The sequence below is a fragment of the Chrysemys picta genome, chromosome 6, assembly GCF_011386835.1.
Source record: "Chrysemys picta bellii isolate R12L10 chromosome 6, ASM1138683v2, whole genome shotgun sequence".
Lineage (NCBI taxonomy): Eukaryota > Metazoa > Chordata > Testudines > Emydidae > Chrysemys > Chrysemys picta.
In genome coordinates this window covers 43,877,827-43,898,160 of record NC_088796.1, presented here as the reverse complement: position 1 = coordinate 43,898,160, position 20,334 = coordinate 43,877,827, and the positions used below count along the sequence as shown (strand labels likewise).

The 20,334-nt window shown below is 38.9% G+C and overlaps 1 protein-coding gene across 2 annotated transcripts in view; it reads right to left on the bottom strand.

Annotated features, from left to right (window-relative positions):
* The window catches only part of HOMER1 (homer scaffold protein 1), a 144,083-nt gene that overhangs the window by 63,801 nt on the left and 59,948 nt on the right, over positions 1–20,334 (bottom strand). For both annotated transcript variants that reach the window (XM_065550054.1, XM_005286435.5), the window contains exons 3-5: positions 14,028–14,159; positions 6,926–7,018; positions 2,680–2,822 (exon numbers count right to left, since the gene is read on the bottom strand). In XM_065550054.1, coding sequence (XP_065406126.1) covers positions 2,680–2,822; positions 6,926–7,018; positions 14,028–14,129 — 338 coding nt within the window. In that variant the 5' untranslated portion in view covers positions 14,130–14,159. The remainder of the gene's footprint in view (positions 1–2,679; positions 2,823–6,925; positions 7,019–14,027; positions 14,160–20,334) is intronic.

The window sequence follows — 20,334 nt, the reverse complement described above, 5'->3', positions numbered from 1 at the left end:
AAGTTGAACTTACAAATGTAGAATTATGTACAAAAATCCACTCAATTCTACTTCTTGTCCAGCCAATTGCTCAGACCAACAAGTTTGTTTACATTTGCAGGAGATAATGCTGCCTGCTTCTTGTTTACGTCAGCTGAACGTGAGAACAGGCGTTCACATTGGACTGTTGTAGCTGGTGTTGCAAGATATGCTAAAGATTCATATGTCCCTTCATGCTTCAACCACCATTCCAGAGGACATGCGTCCATGCTGATGTCGGGTTCTGCTCGATAATGATCCAAAGCAGAGCAGACCGACACATGTTCATTTTCATCATTTGAGTCAGATGCCACCAGCAGAAGGTTGGTTTTCTTTTTTGGTGGTTCGGGTTCTGTAGTTTCTGCATCGGAATGTTGCTTTTTTAAGACTTCTGAAAGCATGCTCCACACCTCGTCCCTCTCAGATTTTGGAAGGCATTTCAGATTCTTAAATCTTGGGTCAAAGTGCTGTAGCTATCTTTACAAATCTCACATTGATACCTTCTTTGCGATTTGTCAAATCTGCAGTGAAAGTGTTTCTAAAACGAACAACATGCTTGGTAATCATCTGAGATGGCTACAACATGACATGTATGGCAGAATGCGGGTAAAACACAGAGCAGGAGACATACAATTCTCCCTCAAGGAGTTCAGTCACAAATTTAATTAACGCCTTATTATTGCATCATCATCATCAGCGTGGAAGCATGTCCTCTGGAATGGCGGCCAAAACTTGAAGGGACATACAAATATTTAGCATATCTGGCACGTAATTACCTTGCAATATCAGCTATAAAAGTGTCAAGTGAATGTCTGTTCTCACTTTCAGGTGACATTGTAAATAAGAAGCAGGCAGCATTATCTCATGTAAAAATAAATAAACTTGTTTCTCTTAGCGATTGGCTGAACAAGGACTGAGTGGACTTGTAGGATCTAAAGTTTTACATTGTTTTATTTTTGAGTACAGTTATCTAACAAAAAAATATATACATTCGTAAGTTGCGCTTTCACGATAAAGAGATTGCACTACTGTACTTGCATGAGGTGAATTGAAAAATACTATTTCTTTTGTTTACCATTTTTACAGTGCAAATATTTGTAATAAAATATAAAGTGAGTACTGTACACTTTGTATTCTGTGTTGTAATTGAAATCAATATATTTGAAAATGTAGAAAAAACATCCAAAATATTTAATAAATTTCAATTGGTATTCTATTGTTTAACAGTGCGATTAAAACTGCAATTAATTGCGATTGATTTTTTTGAGTTAATCACGTGAGTTAACTGCGATTAATCGACAGCCCTAGTAGTAACATATTGTTATCCTTTTGCTATGTTGCTCCTAAATGGCTGTTGCTATGGGGAGTGTTGACAATTCACAGTAGAAAAAGTGGTCCCCGGGGAAACATTGCTCATCAGCAATGGTTGCTTTTAACAAGCTGTTGCTGCAAACAAGCGTTTACTGTATTTTGAATATTCCTCCCTCAAAAACATAACAATCTCTCTCTCTCTCTCTCTCTCTCAAAAAAAAGACCATTTCCTCTACAGACATACTGGGACTATATTGGTGACAGTTCAAATATAAAAATGACAACACACACAGTCACTCGTCAAAGAATTTTCAAGTGCAAAATGAGGAGTATTTTAGAGTTTGGAAATTTGTGAGCTTTTCCAGGTGATGTTAACACATTCTTCATAAGGAACACTGAACTCTTGAACAATTTAAAGTCCATGTCTCTGCTCATCCTTATTTTCCCCCACAAAATTTCAAAAGATTCTGTTGTCGCCCAGTCTCTCAAGCACAATCTTAGCAATTTAAGAGTTTTAAACTCTTCTTAAACTGAATCAAACTCATAATTTAAGAGAAATTTAATATTTCAAACTTTGCTTGACTTATATATTTACCTAACTTTTTCCTGCTCTACTTATTCTGCTTGTAGAGAAAGAATGTCCCATTTATTATAATTTCTAATATTCAAGCTAGATCCATTTTAGCTTAGAACTTTCAACTTTAAATAAAAACATTGTTTCAATCTTCCTAAGGGGCAGTGGAGCAAAACATGCTCAGTTTAATGAATTATAATTCATGCTGAAGCGCAAATGTAACTTTCTTCTATATTTTGAAAAAAATATTGAGGAATATTTTAAATGGTCAGAGAGATGTTTAATTAGAAGGCTGCTTTAAATGTAAGCACTTCAGGATTACATAGACACATTCATCTTCCAACAACTTATCACCATAAGGCTGAGTCTAATGTTATCAGTCTTTTAAAATAATTTAAAGTGAACAAAAAAAATGTAAGTTAATTGGAACAAGTTCTTTGAAGCAGTTAATTCTGCTGAGGTCTCAGGCATGTAAGTATTGCTTCTTGTTAAAGGGACACCTTGTGTTTAGGAATAAAGTGCTTGTACTAAAATATTCACATTGTAAGAGAAATTCCAAAAAACCTCCTCAGTAGATTTTCCTATACAATTTTTCTGTGAAAACAGACTGTACTGCAAAGATGAAGCTGAGTCCTGTACTTTGCTTTTTAAAAAAGAATATTAGATTCTTTAATTCAGGACACTGCCATTTTGGAGCCATCTGAAGAAAAAAAGGTCCCTTTAACAATGAAGTAAACATGTATTACTTAATTAATATGTGTGAACTGAATCTGTACCTATGTGTAAATGGCAATGCATTCTGGGTTGGTTCAGCCCTTGGTTCCGAGTTTTGTGTCACTTCTGGAGTTGTTCTTTCATCATCTGTTCCATTAATGCTTTCTGGTGTTAAAGGAGATTGAATGTCCCCTCCTGCTGATTCCTTTAGTAAAAAAAAAAAAAAAAAATTACAATTATCTACTAAGCTTATGCCACAATGTGCATATAAACAATGACAAAATAAACATTTTTAAGTGCATGGTTACTAATTTTAAAATGACATTAAGCTGAGGCACCCAAAATCATCAGTATACAAATTTGAAAAACCAAACAAACACCCAAGCAATCATGTGATGATTTAGAAACTTAATATTACTTATACGAAAAGACTGTACACATCAATATGTACAATATATCAACAAGTACACAAGTAGGTCAATCAAATTATAATTAGTGCTCTCATATAATTAGAACTTCCACTAGATATTAAATTATTTACCTGCAGCCAATTGGTATTCCAAAAGTGAGAAATTCTTTCCTGCCTTTGAAAATATCAAAGACTGTTTCTAATCTGATCCTTTCAAACAAATTCTCACATCTTATCAGTATTGAAGTTAAATCAAATTGCCACATATGGGACTAACTTTGAGAAAGTACCATCAATATAAGTGATCGGTAAAAACAAATGCTACTGAACATAAAAGCAACAATTCTCTCTCAGCTGTCTGGGTAGTGGAGGATGCCCACTTGGGGTTGGGAAGGAATTTTCCCCCAGGTCAGATTGACAAAGATCCTGAGGAGTGTGTTAAGCTTCCTCTGCAGCATGGGGCCTGGGTAATTTCCTGGTTTGAACAAGAGTAAATGGTGGATTCTCTGTAACTTGAAGTCTTTAAAAATCAAGATTTGAGGACTTGTGGAAATGGCAGAAGTGCTAAATGACTTGTTTGTTTCAATTTTCACCAAAAAGGTTAATACCGATTGGACATCAAACATAGTAAATGCCAGTGAAAATTAGGTAGGATCAGAGGCTAAAATAGGGAAAAAACAAGTTAAAAATTACTTAGAAAAGTTAGGTGTCTTCAAGTCACCAGGGCCTGATGAAATACATCCTTGAATACTCAAGGAGCTGACGGAGGAGATATCTGAGCCATTGTGATTATCTTTGAAAAGTCATGGAAGATGGGAGAGATTCTAGAGGACTGGAAAACATCAAATAGGGTGCCAATCTATAAAAATGGAAATAAGGACGACCCGGGGAATTACAGACCAGTCAGCTGAACTTCAGTACCCAGAAATATAATGGAACAAATAATTAAGCAATCAATTTGCAAACACCTAGAAGATAATAAGGTGATAAGTTACAGTCAGCATGGATTTGTCAAGAACAAATCATGTCACACCAACTTAATAGCTTTCTTTGACAAAGTAACAAGCCTTGTGGATGGGGTGGAAGTGGTAGATGTGGTATATCTTGACTTTAGTAAGGCTTTTGATACTGTCTCGCAGGACCAACTCATAAATAAACAAGGGAAATACAACCTAGAAGGAGCTATTATAAGGTGGGTGCATAACAGGTTGGAAAACCATTCCCAGAGAGTAGTTATCAGTGGTTCACAGTCAAGTTGGAAGGGCATATCAAGTGGGGTCCCACCGGATCAATTCTGGGTCCGGTCCTGTTAATGTCTTCATCAATTATTTAGATAATGGCATAGAGAGTACACTTATAAAGTTTGCAGATGATACCAAACTGGGCGGGGCTGCAAGTGCTTTGGAGGATAGGATTAGAATTCAAAATGATCTGGACAAACTGGAGAAATGGTCTGAAGTAAATAGGATGAAATTCAATAAGGACAAAGTACTCCACTTAGGAAGGATCAATCAGTTACACACATACAAAATGGGAAATGACTGCCTAGGAAAGAGTACTGCACAAAAGGATCTGGGGGTCATAGTGGACCACAAGCTAAATACGAGTCAACAGTGTAACATATTGCAAAAAAAGCAAACATCATTCTGGGATGTATTAGCAGGAATGTTGTAAGCAAGATACAAAAAGTAATTCTTACTCTCTACTCCGCACTGATTAGGCCTCAACTGGAGTACTGTGTCCAGTTCTGGGTACCATATATTTCAGGAAAGATTTGGACAAATTAGAGAAACTCCAGAGAAGAGCAACAAAAATTATTAAGGTCTAGAAAACATGACCTATGAGGGGAGATTGAGAAAATTGGGTTTGTTTAGTCTGGAGAAGAGAAGACAGAGGGGACCGGATAACAGTTTTCAAGTATATAAAAGGTTGTTACAAGGAGGAGGGAGAAAAATTGTTTTCCTTAACCTCTGAGGATAGGTCAAGAAGCAATGGGCTTAAATTGCAGCAAGGGCACTTTAGGTTGAACATTAGGAATAACCACCATGAGAGTTAGGAAGTTTAACACTGGAATAAATTGCCTAGGGAGGTTGTGGAATCTCCATCATTGGAGGGTTTTAACAGCAGATTAGACAATCATCTTTCAGGGATGGTCTAGATAATACTTAGTCCTGCCTTGAGTGCAGGGGACTGAACTAGATGTCCTCAAGAGGTCCTTCCAATCATATGATTCTATGACATTCAGGGGCGGCTCCAGGGTTTTGACATCCAGGGGCGGCTCCAAGCGGCAGAAAAAAAAAAAAAAGCCACGATTGCGATCGGTGGCAGCTCCACTGCGCCACTTTCTTCTTCGGTGGCAATTCGGCGGCAGGTTCTTCCCTCTGAGAGGGACTGAGGGACCCGCCGCAGAAGAGCCCGACGTGCCGCCCCTTCCCCTTGGCCACCCCAAGCACCTGCTTGCTCAGCTGGTGCCGGCCCTGATGACATTAATGCCTTCGTTGCTACAGTAACTGAGAATCAGACCCTAAATGTCTACTTTGAACACCGACATGGCAGCAGACTATAAAACACTTTAAAAAAAGAACAGTAAAACTGGAGAGAAAAAGTCATTTTAAAAACACTAAGCAACACTCAGTATATTACTGAAACCTGGTGGGAAGATTCCGATTATTGGAACATGAACATCAATGGTTACGATCTTCTTAAGGAGAAGTGTGGGGGCAAAAGGGGAGGGGGAGGGACACTGTCAAAAAATAGCATTACAGTAGAACCTCAGAGTTACGAACAGCTTGGGAATGGAGGTTGTTCGTAACTCTGAAATGTTCATAACTCTGAACAAAGCATTATGGTTGTTCTTTCAAAAATTTTACAACTGAACATTGACTTACTATAGCTTTAAAACTTTACTATGCAGAAGAAAAATGCTGCTTTCCCTTTTTTGTAGTTTATGTTTAACACAGTACTGTACTGTATTTGCTTTTTTCCCCCCTCTCTGCTACTGCCTGATTGTGTGCTTCTGGTTTCAAATGAGATGTGTGGTTGACAGGTGAGTTCATAACTCTGGTGTTCATAACTCTGAGGTTCTAATGTACACTTGTTTCCAGGTCAGTGACAACTCTGAAGCAAATGACCTTTAATGTTTATGGATTAGTGTTTTAACAGATAAAGCACAAGATGGGGTAACTAGCTGGTATCACACTAGAGAACAGAATGACTGGCTCCTTATTCACTTATCTATAATGTGTAGGAAAAAAGTTGCATTGCCACAGGAGACTTCAATCCAAGTGACATATGCTGGAGGTCTCTCACTGCCAGTACTAAAACATCTTTGGAAGTTCTAAAAAAAAATATAGATGTCAATTTCTTAACTCAAAAAGTGCTGCATCAACCACAGGGCAATTCTATACAGGACTTCGTCTTGACAGAGAACTGATCTCAGAACTCAAAATGAGTGGTTGCTTATGTACAAGTAATCATGACTTAATTCTGTTTGTACAAGTTCAGTCAAATCCAAACCAGTAACATATGTGCTTGCTGCTTTAAAAGGGCCAATTTCACACAGCGGAAAATAATTGTGAGTCAAGTCAGCTAGAAGAAAAAAATTTAAACAGAAAAATATTAATGATAATTGGGAATTGTTTAAGCATGTTTTACTAGATGCCCAAAAAGCCACCGTGGAGAAAGAAGGCTACGCTGGTTTAAAATGCTCTAGTTCAAGCGCAGCTATTGGACTTGAAGCAGGAATTAAGTCCTATCGCCTGTGTTAGTAGTCTAGTGTGACCACTTGCATTATTCAATGGTCACTGCCTGCCAAATAAATTAATAAGTCTATTAATCTATAATAAACAAAATCTATTAAGCTATAAAGTTCTGAGCTCAGATCAAACCATAAAACCCACCTGTGAAGGTGTACTTGTTAGCTCCATCTTTTCTTGGGATTTCTCCTTTGCTAATCGTGCAGCTTCTTTGAATTCCTGAAATTTTTCTGCAAACTGAAGGTACATATGTTTAAAAAGATTATAGTACAAATACAAAATAATTGTTACAAAACATCTTACAAAATAAGACCACTACAGATTCAGTCAGTCAAGGGTTTTTCCCCCTTAGTAAATGATCATTTAACCAAACTGTGCTGTATTATTTATAGTACATGAGTTTACATATGCTTAAAAATCCATTTGTATATGGGCAATACAGACACACCCATCAGCAAACAACCACATTAAAATTGTGATATACCAACAAAATATAATGCTATACGCAAATGATAGTGTGAAAAAGCCATCTCAAGCATGGGTATTAAGTGTGTTAGGTAGCCTTAAAAAGCTTCCTTGAAGTTTGAAATTCATTTTCCTCCTTACAGATGTTGAGATGGATGTAAAACCCACTGAAGTCAATAGGAGTCTCTTGGTCTTCAATGGCCTTAATCCTTTCTCATTGGAAAATATACTGATTTCTCCCCATATCTTGGCTAAAACTGAAACTCAAATGGGTGAAAAATCAACCAGAGGAATACTAAACCAAATTAATCTCTGATGCAGCTCCACTGAAGTCAATGGAGTTACACGAAGGATCAATTTGTTTCATTACAGCTAAGTAAATATTTAGTTAAGGATAATTTCAAGGATTACTATTCACATACTTTGTTTCATGAATTTTCATAAAAAGGTCAATGTTTCCGGCACAGAGTCTTCTTCCTGAAAACTGTTCAACTAGTTCTAATAGTGATTGAGAAATTATTCTGAATTAAATGTTAAATGTAAACATGATGGGTTAAATTAATCTTTTGAGCAACTTTATTAAAGTAATGGAATTACAGAGATGAATTTGGCTTGATGTGCCTAAACCTGACGAGCACGGCACTCATCGTAGTATCCAAGCAACTGTTTTCATTTGAATTATAATTTTCTTATTCAAGACCTCCTTGAGAACAACTGGTTTTGAAGAAGCATCTGACTAAAGAGTTTGCAGAAATATTTTAATTTCTCTGATACTGGTATACTCGGGTTTTTTGTTTTGTTTTTTTACACTGCATATGATCGCATGGATTTGGAGGGAATGGAAGATGTTATTGTATTACGCAACTTTCTCACCCGTTTTCAAGCAAAACCTGACCTTTTGCCAAAGATCTAGAAACGGAGACAAAGAGGACACCAGTTTCTCAGAATGAAAGCAATTCTGAATAACTTAATCCAGAGGTCAGCTGCTCCGCTACTGTAAATAAACCTGCTTTGTAGATGGTCTACCGAAGTCTGGAGGAATGTGGTATCCTCCTCACTGGAATTGTATCAATTTTCAATAAAACTCAGATTTATTTTCCAGGAGATGTGAGAAAGCATTCAGAATTACATCTCCTTCCTCTCAAGTCTCAGAAGGTGGTGATTTAGAGAGAAAATGAGTCAGAAGAGTTTTTCAAGAAGTTTAGGCTTCTTTCCTGAAACACACTGCAGACTCCTAACAGGAATCTGATTGTAACAAGGATTTCTCTTTTCCTAAAGAAAGGTAAATTTAAGAAAGCTCATTCTGCCCTTCATATCCTAGTAGAAGAGAGCTGGATCTCTCCTTCAGACAATAAAATATTTTTAGTTGAGTTCTTAAAAACCAAATATAAAAATTTTACAAAAAAAGAGCAAACTAGTGTAATCTAAAATAGACAGTCATTACTCCTTACACAAAAAAGGCAGAAAATGCCAATCATCTTGGAGAACTTGGTTCCTTCCAAAAAACTCCCCCCAGGCACCGACCTTGAACAAAACCAGTGATGTACTCTAAATTGAGTGAGAGAGGGGATGGAAAAGACTGGTGACAACACGACCAAGTAGAAGCTGAGGAATGACCCCAAATGCAAATATGGAAAGCCTCCGCAATCACTTGAATGCTGTCTGATGCAGTACCCCTTGTCAATATCCTCTCCTCCAGAGGAACTATTTGAAATAAGTGAGACCACCAGATTTTGGCTACAATTTCGGAGCGACAAGCTATGACTAGGACTTCTCACACTAAGGTTTCTTTCTTCTCTTTCCTTTGGATTCCAACATCCCCACCAGATTAACACTGTACCAGAAAACTAAAGTTCCCTACTCGGGAAATTGACCATTTCACAACTAGGACAAAATTTGTGGATTAAACATATTTCAACAAATTATTACATGATTGACAGCTTTGTGACTAATGGGGCACTGTGCACAAAGTTCCCCAAAGAGCATCACTATCCCATCTAGGTGCCTCATTGCCTTTAATATTACAATACATTTCCAATATTCCCTGAAGCTAGCAATCAACCTCATGGGCACCTCAGTGTGTGCTAAACAAATAATTTGGCTGCATCCTTAGGAATTTTCCATACATAACAAAAATGAATAGTCCTCTCATTCAGCGGAGTTCTGTATTCTGCAAATCAGCTACATTCCACTCTTAAGGAAGCAAAAGAGAATGTCATCTCTGTTTAAGTGTCTCAAGCTTGAAAAATCAATTTTTTTATTTGGACATTCTCACCATATTCCTTATCTGAAGATTATTGGCTACATTCAGAAGAAGAGATTCTCCATTGCTGCACACATTGTGTAGTCATTCACTCTTGTGCAAAATGAGTACAAAGGGAGGATGTTCTGATAGGGTAGCATTTAACATGTTTTGCATTTGTGTATGAATATGCAAGGTGCAAAGCAGTGGGAAATCAGGCCAAAAAGTCTAGATTGAAATTCCAACGACTCATTTTAGAAGTTTTCTTAGACCTTCCAAACAGCTAACAAGCCTGAGAAAATTTTCTTAAGAACATAAGAACGGCCGTACTGGATCAGACCAAAGGTCCATCTAGCCCAGTATCCAGTCTGCCAACAGTGGCCAATGCCAGGTGCCCCAGAGGGAATGAACCTAACAGGTAATGATCAAGTGATCTCTCTCCTGCCATCCATCTCCACCCTCTGACAAACAGAGTCTAGGGACACCATTCCTTACCCATTTTGGCTAATAGCCATTAATGGACTTAACCTCCATGAATTTATCCAGTTCTCTTTTAAACACTGTTATAGTCCTAGCCTTAACAACCTCCTCAAGCAAGGGGTTCCACAAGTTGACTGTGCGCTGTGTGAAGAAGAACTTCCTTTTATTTGTTTTAAACCTACTGCCTATTAATTTCATTGGTTCTTGTATTATGGGAATAAGTAAATAACTTTTTCTTATCCACTTCCTCCACATCACTCAATTTTATATACCTCTATCATATCCCCCCTTAGTCTCCTCTTTTCCAAACTGAAAAGTCCTAGCCTCTTTAATCTCTCCTCGTATGGGACTCTTTCCAAACCCCTAATCATTTTAGTTGCCCTTCTCTGAACCTTTTCTAGTGCCAGTATATCTTTTTTGAGATGAGGAGACCACATCTGTACGCAGTATTCAAGATGTGGGCATACCATTGATTTATATACGGGAAATAATATATTCTCCGTCTTATTCTCTATCCCCTTTTTAATGATTCCTAACATCCTGTTTGCTTTTTTGACCGCCTTTTAACAATTATAGTAGTTTAGTTCCAGGAAGCATGACCTCATGTCCTGGATAAGAAACAAGTTCTCTTAATGACCTTTTGGAGCTACTGTATACAGTTCCAGTCCTCCTATTCTGTCAGCAAATTCTTTGATTCAAGAAAATAAAGGGAACTTTCCTTCAAGGGCGTTTTTCACCTTAACCATCAGTAACAGATGCCTTTTCCCAGTGAACAACTCAATTAACAGATATGTTTAAATGGAGATTCTTTACTTCATCCTCATATCTTAAGATTGCTTTATAGCTTTTATCTCTTCAAGGTTACATATTTGCCACCAGAGATTCCAGAGTCTGTTTGTTTCTTTCTCTTGTTCTTTTTCAGCATTAGTATTTTCAGTTTGGTGATTTTCACCGAAGTAATGATTACAATAGCTGCTCTGTGTTGAGGAAAGAGGCTATCCTGCTTGAATGATTGGTTTGGGAGGGCAGTAATACCAGCAGAAGAGGAAGCTGTCCACAAAGTGAAAATACTAGTCTAATTTTTAGGATTTATTGTCAACCTAGAGAAGATGTGCCACCTGCTAAGGGAACAGGCAATGGTCAGGCAAGTAGCAAGTTGAGAATGCTACTTATTACGAAAAAGATACTTGTTTTATAACTACCTTGTCCTCCACAGCTCTGCTTGTCTGTTTCATCCATCTATCGTGTCTACTCATTAACCTAGAAAGTAAGCTCCCTGGGGCAAGAACTGTCTTTTTGCTGTTTTTACAGTGGCTAGCCCAATGGGACTCTGATTAAGGCCCCTGTATACTGATGTAATTCAAATTATATATAATGAAACAGCTCATCTAGGGGCACTGATAGTCACAAACATAGAAAAGGAATTTTAATACTAGAATTATAGGTAATAAAGGAATAAATTGTTTCAGAAATTTCAGAAACAAGTGTTAATATAAATTAATATTTCTCTGGCACCCTGAGGCCCCAGTCACAACTGAAGTCCCATTCCACTAGGCACTGTTCAAATACCTAGTGAAAGGCAGTCACTGTGGACAGGACACAGCGACAGAGGAAGTGAGTTGCCCAAAGTCACACAGGAATTTAATAGAGTTGGATTATAACCCAGGTCTTCTATTGTCTCAGTCCAGTGTCCACTAAATAAACTTATTTCCCAATTCAAAAGTGACTGAATAGATTACGATCAAAAAGTGAAGATTTCTTTTCCCCCCCCGCTAAGAAGTTTTCATAATCTTTTCTTGCATTTTGCTATTTTAAAAACACACTGACAAAACAGCTTAATTTTAAAACTTCAGTCTTGTTTTGTGTGTGAGGTGGGGAGGGAGTCCTGAACAAGGATTGGTGACTAACATATCTGTAGGTTTAATAATTAAGATAAGGAAGGCACCATGAAAATAGCATACTGAACATGTACTGAATGTTCATTATCACAAACTTCAGAAAAAGACAGTTTGATTTTTATACAAAAAGTTTACATATCTGCCAAAGAGCATGGAATTCAGGATGTGCACTGCTTAACAACTACTTCCTACAATAATTCTAATTTTTTTCAATTCCTCATCAGCACATTGGTATCACACATGCAAATAATGATATAGCCAACATATACGCACATCCCAAGAGGATTAAGACACCACGAACCACAGAAAGGGGCAAATGAAGAGGCAGTATCAAGATGCTAGGGAAAAACAAACAAACAAAAAACATAAAACAGGAATTTCTGCTCCTTCTTCCAAATGTTGGAAGAAGGCTGAATACAAGGCACTCTTATTACGCTCGTATGAGATTCCGTTTTGAGAAATGAAGAGAGTGACCTGCAACAAACTACACCTCTACCCCGATATAATGCTGTCCTCGGGAGCCAAAAAATCTTACCGTGTTATAGGTGAAACCATGTTATATCAAACTTGCTTTGATCCGCCAGAGTGTGCAGCCCCGCCCCCCCAGGAGCACTGCTTTACCGCGTTATATCCGAATTCGTGTTACATCGGGTCGCGTTATATCGTGGTAGAGGTGTAGTACATTAGAAAGGAAAATCGAATCAGCACTCGTCAAATAACCCTTGTAAGTATTAGCAATGCAAGATATACACCATGTTAATGAGTAATTGTCTCTTGGGTAGATATGGACACCAGTTTAGAACGATCTACATTAACTTGTTTTTTTAAGCTTACTGATGCAGTGACGTGTGAGAATGCACATGCATATTATATTATAATCAATGTCACTCAGAATTTTTTCCTTGGTTTTGTGTAACTTAGTAGAGATTGATGCTATTTGATTATGAAAAGCAGAAATAATTTTAATAAGTAAATCACAATAATATCCAACTGGACAGATATTCCATCAGGAAATATTTTGAAGGGGGTGGGCACAAGGGAACCGTTGTAACTCCTTGATCTGGACTGAGGCTGGCTCTACATTTTCCTAAGTGTAGAGTGGATGCAGTAGTGCAGATAATCTGGTTTAAGGGAGCTCCAAGGAAAGCAAAGGTAGGGTCTTCTGGAAGGCCTAAGGTTCTCTGGAAAACCAGGTAATTCAGTGAGAAAACCTTTCCGGAGTTTCTCTATTTCAGTATGCCCTATGAACTACTGCATACACTTTGAACAACAGACTGCGAGTTGTTAGTATTGCAGCACTAAAGACATCAGGAATACTAACTGGGATTTCTCTGGGAAATGTGAGCAACTTACCTCCCACTATGAAAGTGGACTTTTATTTTCAAGCAGGCCAGCATAAAAATTTCACATACTCCACAAGGTGTTTCTCAATATTGCTGGTAATCTATGTGAATTTTCTATACTCTAATAATAACAGTTTTATTTTACCTCTACTGTATTTTTCTAACTTTCCCTTAAGTTTTCAATTTTTAAAATGTTTGTAATAAAATATTAGTTATATGGCAGAGAATGGAGGAAAAGATGAAAGAAGAATGTGGGTGAAAATTACAGTTGAAAAAAAGAGTGTCACTGACTGAGCAAAAATTTTCCTCATGAGATCTAAATATAGCAAGAAAGAAACTATTTGAATTTAGGGCCTGAATCTTCTTCCTTAAAAGAAAAAAAGTAAACTGATCTTCCATGTAAATGTTTTGGTTTCCTACAGGGAAAAAAATCACTCTTATATGACAAAAGAGAAGAGAAAAATCTGACATTTTACATTGTGCAGTAAGGTTAAAAAAAAAAATCAATCTAAAATTTCTCCCTTAAAAAAAAAAATTAATGGGTATCACAAAGCAGTTTAAAAACTTGCTTCCAGGGTTGCCCTTCTCACTTCTCCATATTATATAGGCTGGATTCAGAGAATATGTAAATATTACCTTAACACTATTGAGTGTCAAGGCTATACAAGATACTAATTTGGTTCTAGCTCTTCATAAATCATCCTGACTGTTCAGGGGGGAAAAGAAAAAACCAAAAAAACCCACCAACTTCCCCCCCCCAAAAAACAACAACTTTTTCCACATCTCTTGGGTATTTTAAAAAAAACAGGTTTACTTACTTTTGAAAGATGATGTTCAGAGGAAAATCCCAAGCCATAGACAGTATTCGCCCTGCTGTCTGCCCACTGGCCAAACTTCTGGGATGTTTTAGTAAATGTCATGTTGGGGGTGATAGTGCTATTAATTATTGCCTGCAAAGAAAATGTAATAGCAGTCGTAAGAAGTTCTCACCACATTTTAAATAATGTAAGATCCATCAGCAAACATACAGATATATCCAAATATTTGGGTACAGTTACATGGTCTCAAAAGAACTCTTTAGCAAAGCCATATAAACTGGTAGCCATGATTTAGAGGTGATACAAACTGTTCCAATCACATCTAAGTTATTAATATGCAGAGTGGCACTTTTTTCTAGGAGAGATGCCAATAGGGTCAGAAGGAAAAAAAAAACATTTTGTGATGGGTACGTTGATGCATCATTCTAAAGACATACTGCTAAGACAGCTGTTGTCTTACACTAAAATAAAAGCTTCGAAATGTGTGTTCAGAAACACAATTTTGTAGTTTTCGGTACTCTTCTTAAACATGGCTAGCATTAATGAGATAACACCTAACTATAAGAAAAAACCTCACATCTCTGTGTTTTAAATATCATAGAATATCAGGGTTGGAAGGGACCTCAGGAGGTCATCTAGTCCAACCCCCTGCTCAAAGCAGGGCCAATCCCCAACTAAATCATCCCAGCCGGGGCTTTGTCAAGTCTGACCTTAAAAACCTCTAGGGAAGGAGGTTCCACCACCTCCCTAGGTAACCCATTCCAGTGCTTCACCGCCCTCCTAGTGAAAAAGTTTTTCTTAATATCCAACCTAACCCTCCCCCACTACAACTTGAGACCATTACTCCTTGTTCTGTCATCTGGTACCACTAAGATGAGTCTAGATCCATCCTCTTTGGAACCCCCTTTCAGGTAGTTGAAAGCAGCTATCAAATCCCCGCTCATTCTTCTCTTCTGCAGACTAAACAATCCCTGTTCCCTCAGCCTCTCCTCATAAGTCATGTGCTCCAGCCCCCTAATCATTTTCATTGCCCTCCTCTGAACTCTTTCCAATTTTTCCACATCCTTCTTGCAGCATGGGGCCCAAAACTGGACACAGTACTCCAGATGAGGCCTCGCCAATGTCGAATAGAGGGGAATGATCACGTCCCTCGATCTGCTGGCAATGCCCCTACTTATACAGCCCAAAATGCTGTTAGCCTTCTTGGCAACAAGGGCACACTGTTGACTCATATCCAGCTTCTCGTCCACTGTAACCCCTAGATCCTTTTCTGCAGAACTGCTGCCTGGCTATTTGGTCCCTAGTCTGTAGCAGTGCATGGGATTCTTCCATCCTAAGTGCAGAACTCTGCACTTGTCCTTGTTGAACCTCATCAGATTTCTTTTGGCCCAATCTTCTAATTTGTCTAGGTCCCTCTGTATCCTATCCCCACCCTCCAGCATATCTACCACTCCTCCCAGTTTAATATCATCTGCAAACTTGCTGAGGGTGCAGTTCATGCCATCCTCCAGATCATTAATGAAGATATTGAACAAAACCGGCTCCAGGACCAACCCTTTGGGCACTCCACTTGATACCGGCTGCCAACTAGACATGGAGCCATTGATCACTACCCGTTGAGCCCAACGATCTAGCCAACTTTCTATCCATCTTATAGTCCATTAATCCAGCCCATACTTCTTTAACTTGATGGCAAGAATACCGTATCAAAAGCTTTGCTAAAGTCAAGGAAAAATACTACAATATAGAATAGTTCAAGTACAATTACAATATATTGTGGAATATTTGGAAAAGCAGACTCTCTGGAAGGAATAAGAAACTGGGATATAGTAAAAAAAACAAACAAACAAACAAAAACTATCTTTAGTAAAGCAGGGTGGGAACTGTACACCATCCTAAACATCTTGAACAAGAGAGGCACAAGGTGTGGGAGGTAATATATGTTATTGGATCAACTTCTATTGGCAAGAAAGACAAGCTTTTGAAGTTACACAGAACTCTTCCGGTCTGTGAAACTTAGGGCAAGATCAACACTTAAAATGCTGCATCTGCACAGATGCACCGCTATAGCATTTTAATGAAAATGCTCTACAGTGACGGAAGAGAGCTCTCCCATCAGTGTAGTTAATCCACCTTCCCAAGAGGCATTAGCTATGTTGGTGGAGGAAGCTCTCCTGCCAAAATAGTGTGGTCTACACAGGAGTTAGGTCGGTATAACTATGTCACTCAGGGGTGTTGATTTGTCAACCCCCTGAGTGACGCAGTTATACTGATATAAGTCTGTAGTGTAGATCAGACTTTGTATCACAGCTAAATACAAGATAGAACAGATTGTTTAGCATAAATAGTTAACATATATTTCAAGGGACCATTCAAGATGAAGGCCTGTTAACGGGCCATTTCACCTCGAATGGTTCCTTGAAATATGCGTTAACTACATGTGCTAAACTATCTGGCTCATCTTGTATTTAGCTGAGACACTAAATAAGTTTCCAGACATGAAGACCAGCTCTGTGTGGCTTGAAAGCTTGTCTCTCTTTCCAACAGGAGTTGATCCAATAACAGATGTTACCTCACCCACCCTGTCTCTCTAACGTCCTGGGACTGATGTGGCTACAACTACACTGCATACAAAGAAACTTTGTGTCAAGGTCCCCAACTCAGAGCTCTATGGTGGCCAGAGTCTTCTACCATAATTATGTCAATCTTTCCTTTTTACAGGAGTGGGAAGAAAAATAACATCTCCTAAAACTAGTACATTTCTGCTGAGAAGTTCTTATTGGCTTAAAGATATATTTAGTGATTGCAAGGGCCTAACAACAACAACAACAAAACCCCAAACAAAACCCCACAACATGCCCGGAGGGGGGGTGGGGGGTGAAGACCTGGCCACACTGAAGTTGATGGGAGTTTTGCCATTGACTTCAGTGGGGCCAGGATTTCACTCTTGTCTCTTACCTCTGTCTCTATGATCTTGCCTCTCTGAAGTTAGATCAATTAACTTGCTCCTTTGAAGGGAAGGGATGCTACATTCTTTTCAACCTACATTGTCCTTCTATACTGAAAGAAGGACAGGAGATACTTGATATGGTTTTATTCAGTCCGCAACTTTATTATTAGATGTCTGGGACTACCCCGTGGGGCAGGGGTGGGGGGAGAAGTGTACAGTATCCGTAACTCTCCATGATCGTACAATAGCTACCCGGGGGCTTCCGCCAGCCCCTCCCTTTTTCCATCCAGGTCCTCCAGCCAACCCACTGCTGGGACCCCACCATCCCCCTCCCCCCAAATGAGTGTTTAGGTGGGCTATAAAGAAGGGGAGGTGGTTCCCTGCCATGCCAGTCGTATGAGCCCTAAGCACCCCCTCCCTCCTGGTTCCACTGTTTAACCAATACCATATAAGTCCTTTACCAAGCCATCTATCTGATCACTGTATCCCTTCCCTATGGACTGGACATCCGCCCCACACTTACATAATGAGCTGTGACATCATAACTTAACTCCCATCCCATCTCACCATAACAAAGCCCTTCCTGAACCCGCTGTGGGGAAAGTTAACCCCCTCCCCCCCCCCCGACACACACACACTCCACCTAAGCCAATCTAGTGGTGAGGGGGAAAATTCCTTCCCAGCACTCCTAGAAAGGAGCAGCTAGTGCAATGCCCACAGCAGGTTCTGACCAAACCTGGTATTTTACCATCTCAAGGGGAGGGAGGGTGGGTACTGCTCCACCTAGTCCAGGGAAAAGGGGCTTCTCTCACCAGGCTTGCCACTTTCACTTCCCCAGCCCTTCCATCCCTGGGGATGAGTCAGCATCACCATGCTGGCCCACTCCCTCTTTTGTAGCAGCTTCTGAGCCCCTCTCTCACCTCCCCCCCCCCCCGTAAAGTGCTATTCCCCTTCCCCCAGCAAGTTGGATAATGCCCCTTACTGTTCCTCCCCCTCCCCACTTAAGGTGTGGCATGGTCATTTGCACTCCTGAACTCTCAAAAAATGTCTTCAGTGCAGCACCATAATAGAAAATAAATTGTGTAGTCCCCAGAAACAATTCCTTCTCAGAACAGTAGTTTTTCCTAAGACTACCATAATGGCAACATCAATTTCGGGTACAACAAATCTGAACTAATTTGGAGTTTACCTGTATGCGTTAAGAATGACTTAATATAAATCAATAAACAAAAGATACGTAGCACTTACATAGCACTTTGCATATTCAAAGCACTATAAAACACCTGTTCTGAGACTTTTGCCAAAGACTAAATGAAGAACTAATCACCATTTTGCACTGGAGTTTATCATCCTCCACATGACTCAGAGTAAGCAAAACCTGATTAAATTGGGAAGTCGGTATCCACTAGTTTAAAGTAACAATGTGTGTGGAAGCTACAATTTGGAAATTAGAGAAGGCTGAATTTAAAAATATAATTGGCTCTGGATGTACAGCTGATTCTTTAGAAAGAGTATGACCTGCTGCCTGATCAGTTCCTGAATATGAAGGTTAACTTCTTCAGGATTTGAAATAAAGACTGCTACAGAAGCCAGCTATTGCTATCCACCTCAATATCAGGAAGTGAATGCGTACTCAACAGTAGCCTAAACTGTATCTTACCTAACATACTACGTAATAGGAAGGCCCTTCTTAAAAAAATACCTTTTACTTTCTTACCTCTCTTATTAAATTCCTTTTTTAAATATGAGAATGTGGGCTGCTAGACAGAAGGTTCACACTTTCCCAGCATTCACCATCTCTTCCTATTCTGGTCTTTCCTTGTTCCGGTCTTCTTTCGAGGAAACTTATTTGTTTATGACCCTTATTACTGTAGCAGCCCAATGAAAGAAAATTTTAACTAGGGTGAAAGATCTTAAAATCTTCAGAGAGTATGCTGGTAGTGAAATAGCATGGGTTTAAGGTTTTGAAAATGGTACGCCTCTGTCAGACAGGGTGAAGTAGCAGTAAGTATGGAACATTTATCTCTTGAGCAAATGGAAGGAAGATATGCAATTTATTTTTGAGTGACAGACTGTGGAGAAAAGCCAAAAGGAACTAGAAGAGGAGCTTTTAATTTACAGGAGACTGATGCAGTGTGACTTATTTCAGATAACTCTGGTCATTCAATAGCCCTGCTGATGATGGTACCCAGGAAAAACCTTAACAATGTACAATAATGCAAAATAATGCACATTGGAAAACATATTCCCAACTATACATACAAATGAGGTCTAAATTAGCTGCTACCACTCGTGGTTAGTTTTCTGAAAATATCTGCTCAATGTGCAAGAGGGTAAAAAAAAAGCTAATGATAGGAACCATTAGGAAAGTAATAGATACTATATAAATCCATTGTACACCCACATCTGGAATACTGCATGCAGTTCTGGTTACCCCCATCTTAAAAAAGATACATTAGAATTGGCAAAAGTACACAGGATGGCAACAAAAATGACTAGGGGTTTGGAACAGCTTCCATACAAGTAGAGATTAAAAAGGCGGACTGTTCAGTTTAGAAAAGAGATAATTGAGGTCGATAAAATCATAAATGGTGTGGTGAAAGTGAATAAGGAAGTATAATTTACACTTTCACATAGCACAAGAACCAGGGGTCACACAATGAAATTAACAGGCAGCAGATTTAAAACAAACGTAAGGAAAGTACTTCACATCATGCACAATCAACGTGTGGAACTTGTTACCAGAGGATGTTGTGAAGGCCAAAAATATAACTAGGTTAAAAAAAAATTAGATAATTTCACAGAGGATATGTTCTTGATGGCTATTAACCAAGATGGCCAGGGATGCAATCCCATGCTCTGGGTGTCCCCAAACCTCTGACTATTAGAAGCTGAGACTGGACAACAGGGGGTGGATCATTTGATAAATTGTCCTGGTCTGCTCACACCCTCTGAACCATCTGGCACCAGGTCACTGTCAGAAGACAGGATACTGGGCTAGATGGGCCATTGGTCTGACCCAGTACAGCCATTTTTATATTCTTAGTACACTAAAAACCTGATTCTTATGCACCAAAATCCAAATAGAAATCTGGAATGAATGGTAGCGGCAATCTAAGAAGAGGCTCAAGTGAAAATTGGGATTGAATATCCTCAGACAGTCAATACAAAAATTCACTTTTATTCCATACCTCATATCGATGATCCAATAGAAGGCATTGTACAGGCCACTCATAGGATCACACATGGTCTTAGTAGGGATTGCCCATAAAAGTGTGTTTTGCATGCAGCAAAAGCGCACACTACTTTCTATAGTCCCTCAGATTTATTCCAATTGATAGCCATGCCTTTTGGTCT